This window comes from Terrapene carolina, unplaced genomic scaffold (assembly GCF_002925995.2).
Source record: "Terrapene carolina triunguis isolate 2854851 unplaced genomic scaffold, T_m_triunguis-2.0 Scaffold62, whole genome shotgun sequence".
NCBI classification, from domain to species: Eukaryota; Metazoa; Chordata; order Testudines; family Emydidae; genus Terrapene; species Terrapene triunguis.
Window position 1 is genome coordinate 35607646 of NW_020664413.1, and position 19660 is coordinate 35627305.

At 41.5% G+C, this 19660-nt stretch overlaps 1 protein-coding gene across 1 annotated transcript in view; it reads left to right on the top strand.

Moving 5' to 3' along the window:
- The window catches only part of CERS6 (ceramide synthase 6), a 216100-nt gene extending 196771 nt beyond the window's left edge, over positions 1-19329 (top strand). Inside the window, exons 9-10 of the mRNA XM_024206806.3 lie at positions 8850-9006; positions 14294-19329. Of these exons, the coding sequence (XP_024062574.1) occupies positions 8850-9006; positions 14294-14455 (319 nt within the window). The 3' untranslated portion in view covers positions 14456-19329. The remainder of the gene's footprint in view (positions 1-8849; positions 9007-14293) is intronic.
- The last annotated feature ends 331 nt before the right edge of the window (positions 19330-19660 follow it).

A 19660-nucleotide genomic window follows, 5' to 3' on the forward strand; every position in this document is an offset into this window, starting at 1 on the left:
TCTCCTGAGATATGTGCTTTGATTGTGAAGGTGTATATGACCCTGGGTTTTCAGTTGTTCTGTCAACAAAAGTGGAGATATTAGTGTTCATACCAGTGACGGCAAATCTGTTAGTGGGCAGGAGCCATTGATGAGAAGCAATTGGGTGAACAGATAAGCACAATTGAACTCAGCACAATAGACAGCTTGATCAGAATGGCTCCTTTTACACTACATCAAACATGAATAATTTCCTGTCTGTTGCATTATATTAGTTAAATAACTGAAAGCCCTACTGATCTATATGGGGCTTAAAATAACATTGTCTCAGTGGCAATTCTGTGATTTCTGCAAAGATGTTTTGTTGCTGATTAGTATTAAAACACGCGTGCCCAACTCTGCGACAGTCAGACTGTATTGGCCTCTCGCCAGGAGCCCGGGGCTGCAGTTAATTAGTGGTTAATTTATCAAAAATAAATGTGCAGCATATTTGTTTGTACTTTTATCTTCCTCAATAGGTTAACAAAAAAAAAAAAATTTAGCTTTTGATCATCTTTGGTCTCATCCTGCACTTACACATAAGTCCCATGGCAAGACATTGTAGGTCACAGTTGTCCCTCAGGATGCCTAGTGGACACCCCACCTTGGGGCCAGTGTCACTTCCTTGATCTGTCTGATTTGTTCTTGCACAACACAGGTGTCTGTACTTTACAGAGTCAAAATCCCTGGTTGTTATGTGACAGCACTGAAGCACATTGAGCAACTCAGAATTCACTTGATTGTTCGGGAACGTGGCTTCTTTAAGATCCCGAGCCAAATTCTTTTGTCGTTCATGAATGACCACTTGCTTTCAAACACAAGTACATGTTAGTCCATTGCTCATTTTGATTTCCCTCTCCATCTGACAAGTGACTCAAAATCAAAAGAAGCTATGGGTCAAGTTCTACTTTTAACTATAAGGATGTAAATCCGGAGATGCTCTGTGATGGAGTGTACAAACCCCACACTGGGCACTAAGGGGTTAAGGAATTATTTTGGGCTCAGCCAGCCCTGCCCCACTACACCTGCAGCAAATGCTCCATCTGTTGGAGTAATTAAGACAGGGAATTAGCTCATTTGGGTGGCAACGCTGGAGGTGAGCAGACCTGCAGCCCACAGCTCCAGCAGCACAGAGTAGAGGGAAGCCTAAAGGCTCTGACACAGCTGCTCAAGAGGGCCCTCCCTGAGGGAAGGGAGGACCCACCCAAGAGACAATCAGAGAGGGAAGTATCCCCCTCTCCCTCATCTGTGGACTCTGGACATTGGTAACCCACTCTTACTTATTTGGTTTGGACTTCCCCAGCAGGGGAATGCCTTGGACTTAGCTGACCTGGGGAGGGGAGAGGGAGGAAGTGTCCCAGGGAAGACAGCCTTAAGCAGCCTTGGTTGCCAGTCCACTGGTAGCCCAAAAGGCCCTGGGTCAGAACCGCTTGGAGTGGGAGGGCCCAGGCTCCCCTCCCCACAACCCCATTGGCAGTCAGCGGTTGCGGTCATGACCACTAGGCCATGCTCCCCAACCAGACCCTGAGTGAGGACCATTACACGCTCTATTGACTTTAGTAGGGGTCTGTTGGATTTACACCTGTGTAAATGAGAGCAGAATTTGGCTGTATGTGTATGTTTCTAATGCTATTGATAAAGCAGCAATATATTCACTTCATACTGCCCTCTCTGCTCTAGAGGAGGCTGAGCAGATCTCTGTGCTCTAGGCTTATGACTGATCTAGGGCCCCTGGCCTTCATGGCTCTGGTTCATTCACAGAGTCGGCTTTACCTTCACTTTTGTGGGAGCTCTTTGTCACTGGTAGAATTCTGAACTAATACACAAGGGAGGGTTGGAAAAGGACAGCAGTGATGAAGGAAGAGAAAGGAAAACTGTAACTGTTGACCTAAATGGCTGATGATACATCTCGGCTACAGATACACACATAGCCCAAACAGGGAGGAGCCTGGCAGAGTCTGGATTGATTTGAAAAGGGCCTTGAATAATTGTAAAGCATGTTTTTTTTAATGTATTATCTGCACAGGTCTCCCTCTCAGCTAGACAGATTAAGTGGCTTCTCTGGTAGCATCACCAACATCATTTGGTATGGTGAAAGTTGCAGACGTCAATGGAAATAGCCAGTTGGAGGCAGCTGGCCCTGAGCTGGTAGAATAGGCAGTGCCTGCTCTGTGTTTCAGGAGTCTGCGCAAACCTGAGAGTGAGATGAAAAGAAAAATAAAGGACAGAAGCCATCTCAGAGAACATCATTATACTGCATTGGGGCTATCTTCATGATTACAGATGTCACCACTGGCGTTAAGTATCAGAGGGGTAGCCGTGTTATTCTGGATCTGTAAAAGCAGCAAAGAGTCTTGTGGCACCTTATAGACTAACAAACGTATTGGAGCATGAGCTTTCGTGGGTGAATACCCATGCATCCGATGAAGTGGGTATTCACCCACGAAAGCTCATGCTCCAATACGTCTGTTAGTCTATAAGGTGCCACAGGACTCTTTACCACTGGAGTTGGTACACAAATAGCTGTCCAGGAGATAGAATGTGTCAGACCCGCTCCAGCATTATGTTCCTTGTATTGGTCCAGGCCTTGGAGCTCATTGACCAGAGAAGTAGAGACCATGAACAGGGCTGACAAGCAAATCCAGGACCCCATTGCAATGCCATTGGGTACTCCATCTCTCTCCTTCCCCTCAGGCCTTCACTGTTTCACTGATGCTCTGAGAGTAACTGGACCATCCAACTACTCCTGTCAGCTTATGCTAGATCTTTGTCACTCTGTTCTCATTTCCCATGCTCTGACTACTGGCATAAGATCCACTTCCATGCACTGAAAAGGAATAGAAAATCTGGGAGACAGAAAAGGAAAGGGAAACCAGCTGGTCCTTCCACTCAGCAAGAACCAAAGAGTGTCCCTCCAGAGCAGTGACGTGAAAGGAACAGCAGCTGGCTGAGCAGCCAGTCGGAAAAGAGAAGAATTGGCAAGACAGGCCTTTAAGTACTAGCTCTGTTAGGCTGTAATATTTAGCAGACCTGCTGGTTGAGGCCCCTTGGCAGGTCAGTGGTATAGACCCAGGCTTCTTGGGTCTAATGGTTAATTTTGTCCCGGGGAGGAGCCCTTCACTTCATACTCCCTTCAGAAGAAGTTTGGCAACTCATCTTAACTGAGCCTGGTCAGAAGTTCTATTCACCCTAACACATGTGCGAAGTTATTGTATAACTAAAGTTTGGATCATTACAAATAGCTAGAGAACCCAGTTGAAATTGTGATTGCTGAGATATAGGTCACATTCAACTCTAATCCTGGTAAAAAGACAGGGTGATCCCCTGCAGAAACTGGTCCCTTACCTGGAAGATAGGTCATAATCACTGTCAGCTGAGGGGGACTTACCATCCCTTGTCCCCTCACACACATACACATCTCATTCTCTCCCCACCTTCCTATGATGGTCCAGCTGAAAAATTCACACCCCTTCAAGCTTCCGACTCAGGAAGGCAATTTCAGGCTCAGAGCACAGCTGGATAATTAAGTTTAACAGATTTATTATATATTTTTTGAAAGTGTAGAACAGAGTCTGCTGGCCAAGAGAAGAGTGTTTAATAGCAGTAATTCTGTCCGGTGTTCAGGGCGTTCTAGTGTGCACAACAGGGGATAGAGGTAGTAATAGTGCTGTGCCCAATGTTCTAACTTGATTGGAATAGTGGGGAGTTGGGGTTAAGCAGATATCTCTGGCACAAATAACTGATGCAAACATGCTGTTCTGGAGTGCCAGGTATTGCATATATTGTGCGTGTGTTGGGAGCAGGGATTGTTGTCAATAATGCTAAAGTGCGTTGAATCATTACACTATTGACTAACTAAATTTGAATGCTCCATGGAAGCTATAGAAATTAGAAAAGACTAAGAATCTCTCTCTCGACATCCTGCCAGCTGGTAAAGAGAGAGACCACTGCCTTAATTGTGAGTCTAGATTGGACAGGGCTGAGGAGTATTTTTCCCTCCCATAACATTGTTTTTTTCCACCTTACTGTTCTTCCTTTCTTCCAAGTGCTTTACTAATGAATGACTGAAGCCTCACAACAGCCCTGTGAGGCAGGTAAGAGTCATATTATACCCATTTTAATGAGCAAACTGAGGCAAAGGAGTACTGAGTGTCAGTTTTCCCTCTAATTTTTCCCACTCACATGCGGAATGAATTTTGTTATGTGCACCAATATGGAGCTGATGTGTGACACATCACCTTCATATTGATGCACATAACAAAATTCATGTAGTGGGAGTGGGGCTGAGGGGTTCAGAGTGTGGGAGGGGCTCAGGTGTGGGGCAGAGGATTGGAGTACAGGGATGTGAGGGCTGTGGTTGGGGGTGTGGGCTCTGGGGTGGGGCAGGGGATGAGGGGCTCAGGGATGGGGCAGAGGGTTGGGGTGTGGGCTCTGGGGCGGGGCCGGGGATATGGGGCAGAGAGTTGGGGTGTGGGGGGGGGAAGGCTCCGGGGTGGGGCCAGAGATGAGAGGCTCAGGGCTGGGGCAGAGGGTTGGGGTGCAGGAGGGTGCTCTGGGGCTACGGCGGGGAGAAAGAACTCCCCCCAGCTCTCTCCCCCCATGCAGAACCTGGGCTGGTCGGGAGAGGTGCCTTTCCCCGCCTTTCCAGCTCCGGGGCTGGGACCGCGGGATAGGCGCCCCTCCCCCGGCCATGACACATCCAGGGCTGGGTTGGGGACCGGGGAGAGCCACCCCTCCCCCGGCCGCAGCAGGTCCGGAGCTGAGTTGGGGCCGGAGGAGGGGTGCCCCTCGCCCGGCCGCAGCAGGTCCGGAGCTGAGTTGGGGCTGGAGGAGGGGTGCCCCTCGCCCGGCTGCAGCAGGTCCGGAGCTGAGTTGGGGCCGGAGGAGGGGTGCCCCTCGCCCAGCCGCAGCAGGTCTGGAACTGAGTTTGGGCTGGAGGAGGGGTGCCCCTCCCCCGGCCGCAGCAGGTCCCGGCTGGGCAGGTTCGCTGAGTGCCTGCGCAGCGCTAAATAGGCTGCTGTGCGGCCCCGCAGCTTACAGGGAACTTAGCTGAGTGTCCTAAGATCACACAGCAAGTTACTTGAATAGCCAAACATAGAACCCAGGAGTCCCAACTTCCAGTTCTCTGCTCAAATTGACTAGCCTCAGACACTGGAGCAAGGAAACTCTCCAGCTCTTTTTGTTTGGAAGTGGAGGAGTAAATAGAAATGTTTTTAAGGCGAAAAATCCAGGAAAGGACAAAACAATTGTTGCTGAAAAATAACTGACATAATCATTGAACACGCTTTAATAAATAAGGTTTAAGTTACAATTACATTTGCTTTTATACCTGGCTATCGATATGCTATGGGGTGGGTGTGGTATTGCAGGATGTCTCGCTCCTGTGAAGTGTTAAAGCAAAAGCAGGACAACTATACTGAAATGGCAGACGGGCCACACACAGGGGCGTGCTGGCTCCTTTGCTCTCCCCTATCTCAGCGTAACTGCTGGCTGCCCCATTTTGGCAACATGTGCCTTTCTTTCGCTAGGTGAATTTGGGGAGAAGTGACTGGCCAGAAAGAGGGTGGACATGAGGAGCAGACCTTCAGTGCAGCAGTCTCCCCTAGAAACACGGTATATTATATGCTGGGAAACACCATAGAAGCTAGTGCTACTCACAGTAATTTTCATTTCAGTTCTGCCTCCTTTGGCTGAGAAGCAGGAGCAAGTTGCCTAGGGCCAAATTTTCAGAAGTGGTCTCTGATTTTGTTGTGCCTAAGTTTTTATGTGACCAGCTTGAGACATCTTGGGCCTAATTTTCACAAGTGCAGAGCACCAGCAGTTCTAACCAGATCACCTGTGGAAATCAAGCTCAAGGTGTCAGGTAAGGCAGACAAAAAATGGTGGCTTCCACAATCAATGGACACTTGTGAAAATTTGAGAGTTAAGCACCTAGGTGCATTTAAAAATCCTACTAGGTGCCTAGCTGCAGTTTTAGGCACCTAAATACTTCAAAAAATCTGGCCCCTAGGCCCTTTTGTAAATTTTACCCAGAACCAACTTAGTTGTGCGATTGCCACCGCAGGCTTTCTGTTTTAGTCTAGTGTATATTGTTAATATGTTTCAAATGAGTCTTTAGAAGAATGGAAGTTGGAAGGGAGGTTTGAGGAGTTTAGTGGCCTTGCCCTGCCCTGAAAATCTAAATATAGAACCAGCTCCCTTCATATTCACTCCTACCTAACCAGCTGATCCCTATTTACACAGCCTTCCAAAATGGGATATTCTTTCTTTTGGGCATAAACCAATTTTTTACCTGTCTGATATTTCTGTGGTCTTCTATGTTCAGATTCTATTTCTGTTTTTCATTATGTACTTGAATTGCATAACGATTATCTTTAAAGGCCCAGCTGTCCCTCCCATGCCAACCACATTGTGTCATGTCACTGTCCCTGAATTGCATTTTGAGTAGTCAGTGCAATAATCTTTGTGCAAACCGTATCAGACACTTATTGGAAAGTTCTAGTTTGTTCCTCAATCTGTCAAACATGAGCAGATCTGAGAGGGTTCTGATCTTCTGATGGATGCTTATTTCCCATCTCTGATATCCAGCAGGTAACATTTGTGCGGTGATATTGCGTTAGGCCTCAGACATGCTCTACATGGCCTCTCTATCTTCTTAAGATTTCAGACTTCGTTAGAATGGGCCATATTCATCCCTGGTGCAGCATAACTTACTCCTTACAGTTCTGGAATGGGTAGGTTTTTAGACATCAAAAAGGAGATTCAACGTAATGAGAGTAACTTTACATGCAAGAGCTGCTTATTTTAAAAGTTGAGTTTGATATTGTAATTAGAACTGAAATAACTACTAATGAAATAAGCAAAGCTGACTAAAGCTATGTTTTGATATGCATGGAGAGTGTCACCTTGGATTATGAAGTGGGACATTACTGTGCCATTTAGCGCTACCGTTGACAGAACAAATTGCACAAAGCTGAGACTATAAATCTTAGCTAGTAACAGCAATCATGTGCCAAATATCTAGCTTTAACTGCAAACTCTTTCATTTTCTAATGTTTATTCCATAAACAGAAAGAATTGTAAAAGTAAGACTGTATAATGAAGCAATGAAACTTCCCTCTCTCACAAAAAGCATTGTAAAATTTATGAGGCAGATTCAATTTAGCATAAGGGACCAGGAATAAAAAAGGACCAATGTTAAATAGAATCAAAACAGCATTCTGATGCTCTACAGCTTTAAGATTAATCTGCTTAAGCTAGTTTATTAGAAATCATCTACTAATTTTAACCAAAACAGTTTTATCCTAATTAAATCATAAATACTTGTTGCATTTGGATATTTCCCATTAATAGTGATGGAGTTATACACAAGTGTTTTTGGAGAAAATAGTGACCAAGTCAGTCATTAGGTAAAAAGAATTCTTGAAGTGTACAAGATATGTCAACGTTCAAACACAGTCTGGTGGTTCAGTCCAAGAGAATGAGATCTGAACTATTCTAAAGCCCTATAGGACATTAGCTAGATTTCTATGTTCTAAACACAGCATAACAAGAGCAGATTGAAAGCTGCGCATTTGTTAGCTTGATTAAATGTGCCATCTGCTGGCTATGTAGTGATAATTAAAATTTTAAAATATTAAATGCAATGAACTTTCCAATACTTTAGATATCAGCAAGAGGGGTATAGAGTAGAAGGTATGTAAGAAACCCTCGTGATCTTCTTCATTTTTTAATTGACTCCTGAAAGTATCAAGCATTCCTAGATAGCTGTATGTTGCCATAAGTACTGCTGTTTCTTCTACCTACATCCTATTATTGCCCAATCTCCTGTTAGTTTTGGTTGTTGCCTCACTCTTCACTATGACCCAGATTGTATCAAGCACTGTTTTAGTTTTCAAGTGTTGAATGAGTTAATTCCTATTACACTCTGAGTCCTATCATAGGCATGCTATTGCCTTATATACCACAATTGCTGAAGTCTCATGTTACCTGAATTGTCCCATAGTACAGGTTCAGATCAACAAACCATCACTGGAGGCTTTGCTCATGTCAAGACTGGGAATTTACAGTAAAAACATTAACAGAGCTGTAAATAGTATTGACAAATGCGCTAATAATGTATTTACTGCCATATGGTTTAATGTTCTTTGTTATAAGAAGTGTCTGATAGCAAGTATTGGTTACTATTTATAATGTATCTTTTTCCTCCAAATCAGACAAATCCCTTTCAGAGAGGGGAAAAACTCATTATACTGGTAAGATGGGTGGAGTGTTGGTGTCATTATGTTGTACTCAAGTACAGTCTGATTTTAAGGTCCCTCCTTCTCAGAAGAATTAGGTTACCTGGAAGTGAGAGGTGTCCCTCTTGCTTAAGTGTTTCATTGTTAGCCTATGATGGACGTGATGGAAAGTGTATACTCTGCATGAGGAGGAGAATAATCTGAAGAATGGGAATCAGTCATTCCTCTGGGATTGTCCAGGATAAAGAGGTATTAGAGAGAACCCATGCCTGGTTACTCACCAGTTCTGAAAAGGAAGGGGGGCGGGAGTGTAGAACTTTTGCTTTGTATATGTGGTGTTTGCTGATTGAAATTAAATAGTGAAGGTGATGTTATGCAGTCATTTACCTCTGGAGACACAGAGCCACAGATGACGCTTTATCACTCTTCTTCCAGTGCTATTCAGTCTCTCATTATAAATCTGAGAATTGAATATATGTGTGGATACCATCTAATCAAATATTTGTCATCTTAATTAGAAAAAGGGCTCCTTTTTAGATTACTGTTGACTTGAACAAAATGTAAGTATTTTTGTCTCCCTCTCTCTTTTAGGATATTAAACACAATGCTGTTTGAATTGTATGAAGCTCTGGGCAATTTTCCTGCCCTGTGGTTCTTTAACATATTGCTCATAGTACTTCAAGTCCTGCACTGTTTTTGGTCTTATCTAATCATAAAAGCAGCTTATAAAGCTATCTCCAGAGGCAAGGTAAGATGACACAAACACTGTCTGATGTTTTGCAGTAAACATTTTGTTTGTAATGTTTTTAAAATTAGTAAATAGCACTTAGTAATTGTCCAGTGATTTGTTCTTTATCTGACCCAAAACACAGACTTGAGGACAGATGCTGTATTGTGATATGCTTTTCCTTCCTTTAATGGAAAGCTTACTAGCTGTGTTCCTTGATAACAAATGTACTAGATGTGTGAACTCCAAATACATGCATTTTTAAGACTAGGATTATGTTGTTGTTAATGCTTCCTTTTTTAAAAATAGGTGTGTCAAATCCCACTACACATATAGGAGTTGTGTAAATAGCACTTGTTTGCATTCTGCCAGTTCTGTTTTACTTCCTTTCTTAGAATATTTGGTGAAAAATATCTGCCTCCCAACTGAGAAGAACAATAAAATAAACTGAAACCTGTCATGCTGCCTCTTTGGTAATTGGCAGAGATGTGGGTCTGAACTCTTTACAGTCTTAAGCTTCAGGGGCCTTTTGGCTGAATAGAGGGCCCTATTTCCAGGAGCCAAAGGGCCAGACCTCTTTGTACAAAATTAACACATTGTTGCCACTTCTATTTAAAAACAGGGGTGTGGTTCACAGCGTCTACAAGTCCAAGCATACAGTATGTCCAGACTACTCAGATCAAGATGCTGAACCATCCAGTCTGTGGGCGCAGACTAACTAACAAGGGGCAAAGCACTTAAGCATGTGCTTAACTTTAAGCATGTGAATAGTCCCATTGAAGTGAATGGGACTGTTCATGTGCTTAACTGCTTTACAAGATTGCGGCCAAAGTGCTCAGCTCCTTTTTGGATTGAGCCCACCTGATATCAGCTGCCCCCTCTGTATTAAAGATGTGTACTGCCATGGTCTGTGATTTTGTTTGAGGGCCACAGTTGGGACACCTCTGCTTTAGCAATTCTAAGCCTCAGTGATCCTGATTTCACACCAGCATTACTGTGACTTTCTTACTCTACGTGTTTATCCTTTTCCTTGTGCTGTCCTGGAAGGCTGGAAAGTGGAACCCTTTGCATGTAAGTTTCTCTGATTCTGCTGTGCAAAAGACGCATGCATACAAATCTATGTTTTGCTATTCCCTGTGTCCTTCCTCCCTGTTTCTTCTGATTGTTACACCTGCTTCTTGCTTAGGCTGTGTTTAGAGGCAGGGACTGTTTTTAACTTTGTGTTTTGCAGTGTCCAGTGCTTACTGTGTGCCAAGGCTTGCCAGGGCTGAGCCCCGGCTTCTCTAGGCTTGTCACATCCGTTATGAAAGGAAAAAAATTGTGTGAGCCCCAGCACTTAGTTGCTTGAGCCCCGGCACCTCTTTCATTACAAATTAAGCACTGGCAGTGCCTAACCCCGAAGGACTCCAGTCCTGGTGGAGCTGTCCAGCTACTGTAATACAAATAAACATAACAGACTGTAGAACAGCCTAGCCCTCTGCTCTGGCACAATTCAGGTTGTGTATTTCAGTGCATGTCAGCTACCTAAAGAATTGAATTTAAATTTAAATTAATTCCATCAAAGAAAACTGTTAAGACATCGTTAAGGCTGCAGAGTTAAGCATTGAGAAATAAGGAAATGACAAGGTTAAGGATGTCAAGTATCAGAGGGGTAGCCGTATTGGTCTGTATCCACAAAAACAACGAGGAGTCGGGTGGCACCTTATAGACTAACAGATTTGTTTGGGCATAAGATTTCGTGGGTAAAAAACCCACTTCTTCAGATGCATGGAGTGAAAATTACAGATGCATTATGCCTGCATCTGTAATTTTGAAGAAGTGGGTTTTTTACCCACGAAAGCTTATGCCCAAATAAATCTGTTAGACTTTAAGGTGCCACCGGACTCCTCATTGTTTTTAAGGTTAAGGATGCACCTGCAACCTTAACTCTGCTCTCAACACTGCAATGTTAACTTACATGATCACATACTGTTCTGTTTCTCAGATAATACAATACAATAAAATATACAGTGTGGTATAACATAGCATTTTTTTCTCATTCTTGCAAATTGAGTCATTGTTATAATGGTCTAGTATTTTTTTTATTGAGTTGGACTACTGGGACACTTATTGGGGTTACCCGAGGTGTCTGGGGTGAATCACTACCACCTGCTTACAGTGGGAGGGAGTTTTGTTCCTGCCCACAAGGAGAAACTCTCTCCAGCCACCAGCTAGCTGCTGCAACACAAGCTGTTCCAGGCTATACAAGCACTATTCTTTCCCTCTGCAAGCTAGCAATTTACACACCCCACTCTGTTACTCTGGAGTATCAAGTTCACTATCTTCTGGACCCCCTCAATCACACCAATCCACTGCCTCCATTCAGTTCACCCCCACTTCAGCAGTTTCACCTCAGTTCAACACTCTTCTTAGCACGAGGCACTCAGATGTATCTATAGTAAAACCAAATTAAAGTTTATTTGCGCGAACATGAGATAAAGATTCAAAATACAGGCACGTAAAAGGATTTGGAAACATCAGGCTACAGGTAAAAGAAAAACATAAGACACAAACTATAGTTACTGTAGTTACAGTTATTAAGTTACTTTCCTGTCTGATAAGGTATTTCATACCCAAATGAGTGCTATAAAACTCTTGTACAGTCTAGAAAGCTGGGATCTACCGTTCATGAGACAACCCCTGTTGGCAGAGTCACTCCTCTGTAATCCTCCCTGTCCTCTTGTTTCTTCTCTTACACAGTTACAGACTATTGTCCTTCAACCCACGGCTCCCATGTTCAGAGATTTTTTTATTGGGGTTCTTTTGTCTTTGAAAATGCTGAAGACTGCATCTGGCCTAGACTGTAAACACAAACTGGGTCAGTCCACGGATGTCCCTTGTTCTCATGTTGAGTAGGTCAGGTCTCAGGTGATAGGTTTCACTCCCAACAGAGTTGGAACACAGTATTCTACATGTTAGATAGCTCTAAAATTGTACAAACATCTCACAATAACTGTGACAATCAGCTAGTTCTTAGCTTTCGGCAGAGACTATCCATGACTCCCCCTTTGGTGAAATATTGAGAAGATGGTTTGGGGTAATATACTTGTCTGAGTATGTCTGTGTCACAACTACTTATACAACAAGCTCTCTTTTTCAGTGAGGTCTGTATGTTAATAATTTAGTCAGCAGCCATATAATATTCAATTTATTTTCAACCAGCAATAATCTTCATCAGGTGCATTTGAGCTAATGAGGTAATCAACTACACTGCTACCTCGATATAACACGACCCGATATAACACGAATTTGGATATAACGCGGTAAAGCAGTGCTCTGGGGGAGGGGGCGGGGCTGCGCACTCTGATGGATCAAAGCAAGTTCAATATAACACGGTTTCACCTATAATGCGGTAAGATTTTTTTGGCTCCCGAGGACAGCATTATATCGAGGTAGAGGTGTATGACTGTAGTTTACCAGCTAATTTAGGTAGTCAACATATGCCATCTTACCTTCATTTTTTACTCTGTGTTATACCTAATCTGTAGAATCATAGAATCAGAACTGGAAGGGACCTCGAGAGGTCATCTAGTCTAGTCACCTGCAGTTTGTTTTATAAAAATGGTGTGCCGTGTAGTTGTCATATAAATGACCACCCGGATTCTGTTTATTTGACATACACTGAGTAGTACACAGTACAACAAGGTGCTACACCTGTATCTAAAGTTATAAAAACAAAACCCCTGCTTATTATACATATTGCATTTTTTGAATATATAATATCTGATCACATAATTTAACAATTGGGAGCACAGTTTAGAATAGTGTTTTGGATTACTGGGCTTCACTATAGTTACTCTGGTTTTACACCAGCTGAGGATCTAGCCCTAAATTTTCATACATTCATAGAATTAAAAGCCAGAAAGGACCATCAGATTATCTAGTCTGACCTGTGTAACCTGTTAACAGGCCACTCCACCTTGAATGGTCCCTTATAATATGTGCTACTTACTTATGCTAAACAATCTGTTCCACCTTGCTGTGATGCTTGGAGTACCTTTCCCAGACCTGAGGAAGAGCTCTTTGTGGGTCGAAAGCTTCTCTGTCTCACCAATAGAAGTTGGTCCAATAAAATATATTACCTCACCCACCTTGTCTCTGTATAACACAGGCTATTAAATTTCACCCACTAACCTCAGTACTGAGCGCATAACTTGTGTTTGACTAAAGTGTAATTCAAAGTGCATCATTTTATTTCAAGAGCTTTAACATAAAAGTCCCATTATATGGAAGAGTCCATAGTAATATTTAATTCAGGAGTATAAAATCAAAATTCTGATTTGAGCAGAAGTCTAATTTCAAGGGCTTCATATCTGCAGCATTATAAGATACTGGCATTAGGGACTGTACTTATTAGCAGGTACTTTGGAACTCCCAAGTGTGCCTTGTGCTCTATTCTCTGTTGCCCAATTAACAAACGTGGTCTGAAAGGAGTCATGTCAGTCATCCTTAATTGTGAGGTTGGAGCCTTTGGAGCCTTCAAGGCAGTTGGGCTATTAAGAGGGAACAGAGGGGGAGATACTCTGGGCTTCTTCAGGAATGTAGAAGGATCCCTGTAAAAACTGAAACAAGTAGAGTTAAATTTCTTACCCAAGAGCACTTTTAACATTTCAGAGAAATCACGTCATCAGCTGTTTTTTGCCCCCCACCAATTCACACAAATGTATCACACTGAAGAAAGCTAGTGCCTGTGTTTCTAATCTGCTGTTACAGCATGGATGTCTTCTTAATACAAGTATTATAATAATATGTATATTAATAGAACCAAACATGGAAGGAAAAACTTGAAAGTTGCACATCACTGTTGGTCTGCAGGCCTCTTCCCATTAGTGCCTTATGCCTAATGCACCTTCACTGATTTCCCCGCTCATTGCTTGCTGCCCATGCTGGCACTGCATTCTTCACCGCCATGGTAAACACATGAGTGCCCTGAAACAGGGCAGTGAGGGCAATTCAGGCATTCTTTACTCTCTGCCTCTTTTTGGCTTTGCTGCATTACACCTTACACTATATGACCAAGGTCATACATTTGAGGAATGCAATCAAGGAAGAGAAGAGGAACCAATTACTTTTGTGCAGCGATCAGTGCTTGAAGGGTGCCTAGGAAGGTAATTGCACAAAAGCATGTCAGGGGTGAGGCCCCTTTTAAAGTTCAGATTGAAGAGTCTCTTCAGGCTCTAATTTCTCTGATTCTGGCGTGAACTAGTGCATGCTTCATCATGCTGTCGTGCAATAGCCTATAACATGCTCCTTCTCACATGTTCTTCAGGTAGCAAAGGATGACCGAAGTGATGTTGAATCCAGTTCGGATGAGGATGATTCAGTACCTCGTTCAAATAATCCACACAACACTACCACCACAAATGGGACCAGTGGTGCCAACGGGACAAATGGATATCTTACTGGTAGCACTTGTTCAGAGGACCATTAATCCTTGAGCTAACTCATGAAACATGAACAAAGTGAACTCTTTACTACTAGAAGTAAATAATAAGTTGTGAATGCAGTTTCTTCATATATCTCAGCATCAGAAAAAAAATTAGAAGTATCAAAGCATACTGATAGTGCACTGCCATATTTCCTGTTGTGAACGAAGAGACACACCATTCTGTATATGTAGGCATGCTGTACATGTATGTAATTGACACAATGGGAGCAGTATTTTTATTTGTACTGTCTTAGAATATTATTTATTTTGAATATGTTTGGGGACTTACGGACAAAAGGGAATGTCCTTACTCTTTTGCTCTTTAGAATTACAGTAGTGGAGACCGACACGCTAAGATCTCTTCGGTCCATTCCTGTTGCCCAGTCTTCTATAAGTAGTAGTCTGCTTGATTTGTCACTTACAGTAAGCTATAACATGGCTTTACAGATTCTAGCTCAGCTCCAGAGAGTTTTGCTATCTTTGTGTTTTAAAGTGCTAGTTTTGAAATCACCTCTGAAATCACAGTGGCCATTTCCCCAATGTAAAGTTTTAAAAGGATGGATTAATATTTTAAATAGTGTCTAATGTGGTCAATTAGCAATTCAGACAAATCTGTGGTTATTGTAGGGTATTACTTTAGCATTGTTTTAAACTCAATTGGTGGTTAATTGCATTAGAATAGACTTGATTACTTGTTCAAATACACAAGATACCTTTATGTCAACAGCAATGATAAACTCGTACTTGAAGTTTAGTTCTGCTTTGCAAGTTTTAACTCTACAGACTTCAGTTTCTTGCATAAATTTCATGCTGAGAGATGATCCAGTGTCAGAAGAGAGATGTTTGCTGATGTCCACTGTTGTGAATCCAGAATTCATTCCTGAATTTGAGGATTTGTTCCTTTGAGCTGGAAAGGATGAGAGCAGTGGCACAATGACAGAACAGCAGCTGAACATTCATTGCTTCAAACAACAGGATTCAGTGGAGATCTTGTTCTGATCATTCCAGATTTTTTGTCATACAGAAGTGGGGAGACCGCGAAATGTTCTGCACTACCAGACCCAGAGAAGTTTATTCATAGCAAACTTTTAGGGCGCTTCAGTATTTTTTATTGGACACAGAAATAAAGCTGGGAATAGCTGTAAAATAATTTTGCTCTACTATTCAATCTGAGATGTATGAGTAGGCGCAAACTGTGCTCCCAAAGGAGTCCATGTGAGGAGAAATAGACTATTCCTTTTTTGATGTGATCATCAGTTTGTGGAAAATCCTTGGATGAAGTATTGCAAAGAGGACCTCTTTTTAGTCTTCTGTGCTCTCAATGGCAGTGCCAGCAGTAGGAGTGTTTCTGGGGAACAGTCTCTATGCATCCTGCTTTTCAACAGTGTTGTGTATGTGTGCACAGAAGCAATGTGCATATAGACCAAAGAAATTTAGAAAGAGGTAGGAAGGAGTAAACCAGAAAATCATCTGTTGCATTACCAGGGGTGAGAGCGCGATCTTCAGCAGGAGCACTGTGAGCCAGAAAATAGTTTTGTTTCCTCACACTATGCAAGTATCAAAATGCAGATGATTTCTCAGGCCGTAGAGTATTATTATTAGTGGCTTTATTCCATATGAATGGTACTGAAAAAAGCTACAAGACCATTTATTTCTTTTGAAAGATTGATATTTATCCCATCTCTTTACTCAGTTAGTGTTTTGTGCTGGTTTTTGAAAGTCTCTGGAATCATCATTAAGCACAAAGGCCCTTTGTACTAGCCAAAAATGTGCAGACAGTAAAGGCAAGACATCAAGAGTAAAAATGGCCCTTCCACTTCAGGGAGGATAAATGCAAGAATAATGGCAGAGAGTAAGAGATGGAAGGAAAGGCAAATGCACTACTAGTCTGAATAGAAAATACCCTGAGATCTGAAATGGTACGCTGATGTTGGGATTATAGAGAGAGAGATTTTATGGTGAGACTATATTAATGGGATGTAATGAATTAAAAATTATAATCTCTGAAAGACCAACTGCCAAGACTATCATTAAGAATAAAGGCTTAAACATTGCTGTTCAGTGGAGTAGATGGCTGCCTCTGTTGGACTATGTACCTTATGCAAAGAAAGGTGTAAGAAGTAGAATGTCTCAGAAAAGTTTGGGAATTCTTGAAACTCCAAAGTTCTAGAATGCTGGTAAATTTTTCATTTTATCTAAGGATGCAGTCTTGTTTTAAAATAGCAATATACATATGACACCAGCACCACGTCAGTATCTGAGACCGAGATTAATTAGAGGTTCTACCTCCCCTCCTGTATAGTCATGCAAGAGTCATCACAATCTGGCCTTTACGTCAGGTGTATCCCACTCATTTCATTATCAACCCTCTCCGGCTGTCCTAGACATTCCGAGTCCTATTAGTAGCATGAAATGGGACTCTAATTAAGATGTATCTGCATGAGGAAGATGTGATATTAAAAGTGGGTAGTTGGAAAAATAGGGATGGGGATCAGAATGTATCAAGAGCTTTGCTAACCATCACTGAACCATTGCTAAACATTCAATCCACAGTATTTGAGGGAACTGGGAAATTCATTGAATTTCTCCCATCCTTATCAGACACGACCAAAAGGTTTTGTTGAACATGCTTTACAGTATTGTTCTGGGTCATTACGTCAATTGACAGGAGTCAAAACAGTTCTGACTCAGCCTTTGCAGAAGAACAATGTTTCACTCCATGAAGAGAGTGGCATACATTCAAAATATTTTGAATTTGAACCTGTGCTTATGTTCTTGCATTGAGAGAGATTGTAATGGGGATGGAACACTTTTGATGGCTGTTGTATATTTTTTGGGTAATGATGTATTTCACAAAACTTGTAAAGAGATTTGATCTGTAAATGGTTCACACAGCTCTGTATAATTGCGAAGGATTGGAAGGTTGTGTACATCAGTACATGTCACAGTATCATTATCCAGTTCCTATAGAAACAAGAATTTGTATTCCAACTATATATTAGTATTTTCAAGCTCTTCGCCTCCTAATAAGCCATTTATCATTTTTCCCTCACTTCAACTTCTATGCTCCCTTTTTGTTAAGAGACACTGAGGTTGGAATAGGTAAGTAGAAAAATGAAAAAGCAACATATAGACTTTGTTAACAAATAGTAAGAATTTGTCTTCTGTTTCTAATTATCCCTGACACATAGTAAACTAAGATTCAGTTCTTGTTGCATTTACTCTTTTTTAGCATTGACATGCAATATACAAAAAGGAAAGCACATGGTTTTAATCAAAAGCTGAGAGTCCTTGAATATGCTAAAGATCTCGTCAATCAAAGAAATAGGGGTGGAATTTAGATTCATCTGAGTCTTGACCAAGGTTATGTTGTGTCAGTTCTAAAATACCAAAAAGTGACTCATGCTGTTTCCTTGTTGCCATTTTGTAGATATTTCTGTGGATTATTCCATTTAATGTTTCCAGCAGAGGTAGAATGGGGGCGCAGCTTCCCTCTATATGCATCCATATGTGTGTACTTCAACCTGGCATCAAATCTTTGTGAACATTCAGCATAGTCATTAATGCCAAAACCCCTTTTCAGAGAACCAGCCGTGTGCACAAAAAGCTTCACGTACTTTCAAGTGGTTCTTGTGTTAAATCTGAGTCCATCAGGAGTGACAGAAAGTCACTATTTGGCTATGAACACAATACTATTTAAAAAAAAAATTTGCTCTGCAACCAAATGCCTTTGATAATCAACATAAGTGTCTCTGGCTAGATACTACGCATAGGCTACACAGAATTTTCTAGTTAGAAATTCAATGCCTATATTATTCATCTCACTTAACTGCACATCATTATTCCAACCTCCTGTAATTCTTAATGAAAGACAGTATGCCATTGGTTTTCTACTGTTGATACTTTGATATTTTTTTAAAAAATCCTGTTTGCTAAAGTTCATTCTTTGTATATTTCCAGTTAGCTACTACTTGTGAGATTTGTGAGAGAGGATCTGTTGAACACTTTGTACCCTTCATTGTAACATAGACCAGAATAGGCCCAACCTCACAGTGTACTGTAAATTACAGTTGCCTTGAAACCACAAAGCAAAATCAGTTTGAATTATTTATATGCTTTGAGTGCTTTTGGTTTAGAAATGGGACCTAATGGGAATTTTACAAAGACAGCTTTTTTTTTTTTTAAACAATGGTGGAAGTTTGGAAAAGTTGACATACATATATAGCCTTTACATTGTAAGGGTTTCTGATTGTAGTTGCAATGAAAACACAGTGTTTGAGTGTGTCTGTACTGAGTTCTCCATTTTTGAAATAGCTTCCAGTTCTAATAATGGAGGAAACAGTGTATATATTATGATGTGACATTTTGGAACCTCATCAAGCGTAGAGCTTTAATGATCAGACATGTCAAACTGTAAACCAAAGTGATCTGTAATGTTCTGTAGACCTCTACTGGTCTAAAATGATCTATGGAACAAAAACACATAAATTCTGGGTCCCATAGAGCTTTGAGTCCCTTTAGCTGGGTCCGTGAATTCTAAGGCTTTATTTTCATACACATTAGCGATGTTATATGTGCTTTTTATCTGCAGAGCCAGGGTGGGACAGATGACACAATTTCACCTGTGTTTTCATGGCAGTTCTGTACTTCAGCAACTCTCTCAGAAATACAATGACATGTTAGAATTCCACTGTCCAAAGTACAGCTCTATATTCAGTAGTTAGAATTCTTTTATGCATAGATATTGTGCAAAACTTTGGGAGTTACTTTGTGTTTTATTGTTTTTTGGTTTTATTTTTAATATGGAACCAATCAATATTGTGAATTATTTTAATTTGGAGACAATTTCATAATAAACATAAGCATTAGGAATGTAATGTCAATTTCCTTCTCTGTTCTATGAAATGAAAATATAGTATTTCCAGTGTCCGTGACACCATTTCCTAGCTCATGGGTTGTTACCCACAGTACACACTCCAACACTTTTTTCAGCGGTCCCATATATGTTTTTAGTTCTGTATATGTGTGGGAAGTTGTCTCTGGTATTTTATGGAATTCAGTAGATGAGAAAAAAGTACCCCTGGAATGGCATCCAACTTGAGGCGCTTTGAAGGGGTCTGCTTGGTTCAGAGAGTGGGTGCTCAGCAATCAGAGTCACTTCTGGAAAGCTTGGCCCGTTTAAAAAATGTACACAAGAAAAAGGGACAA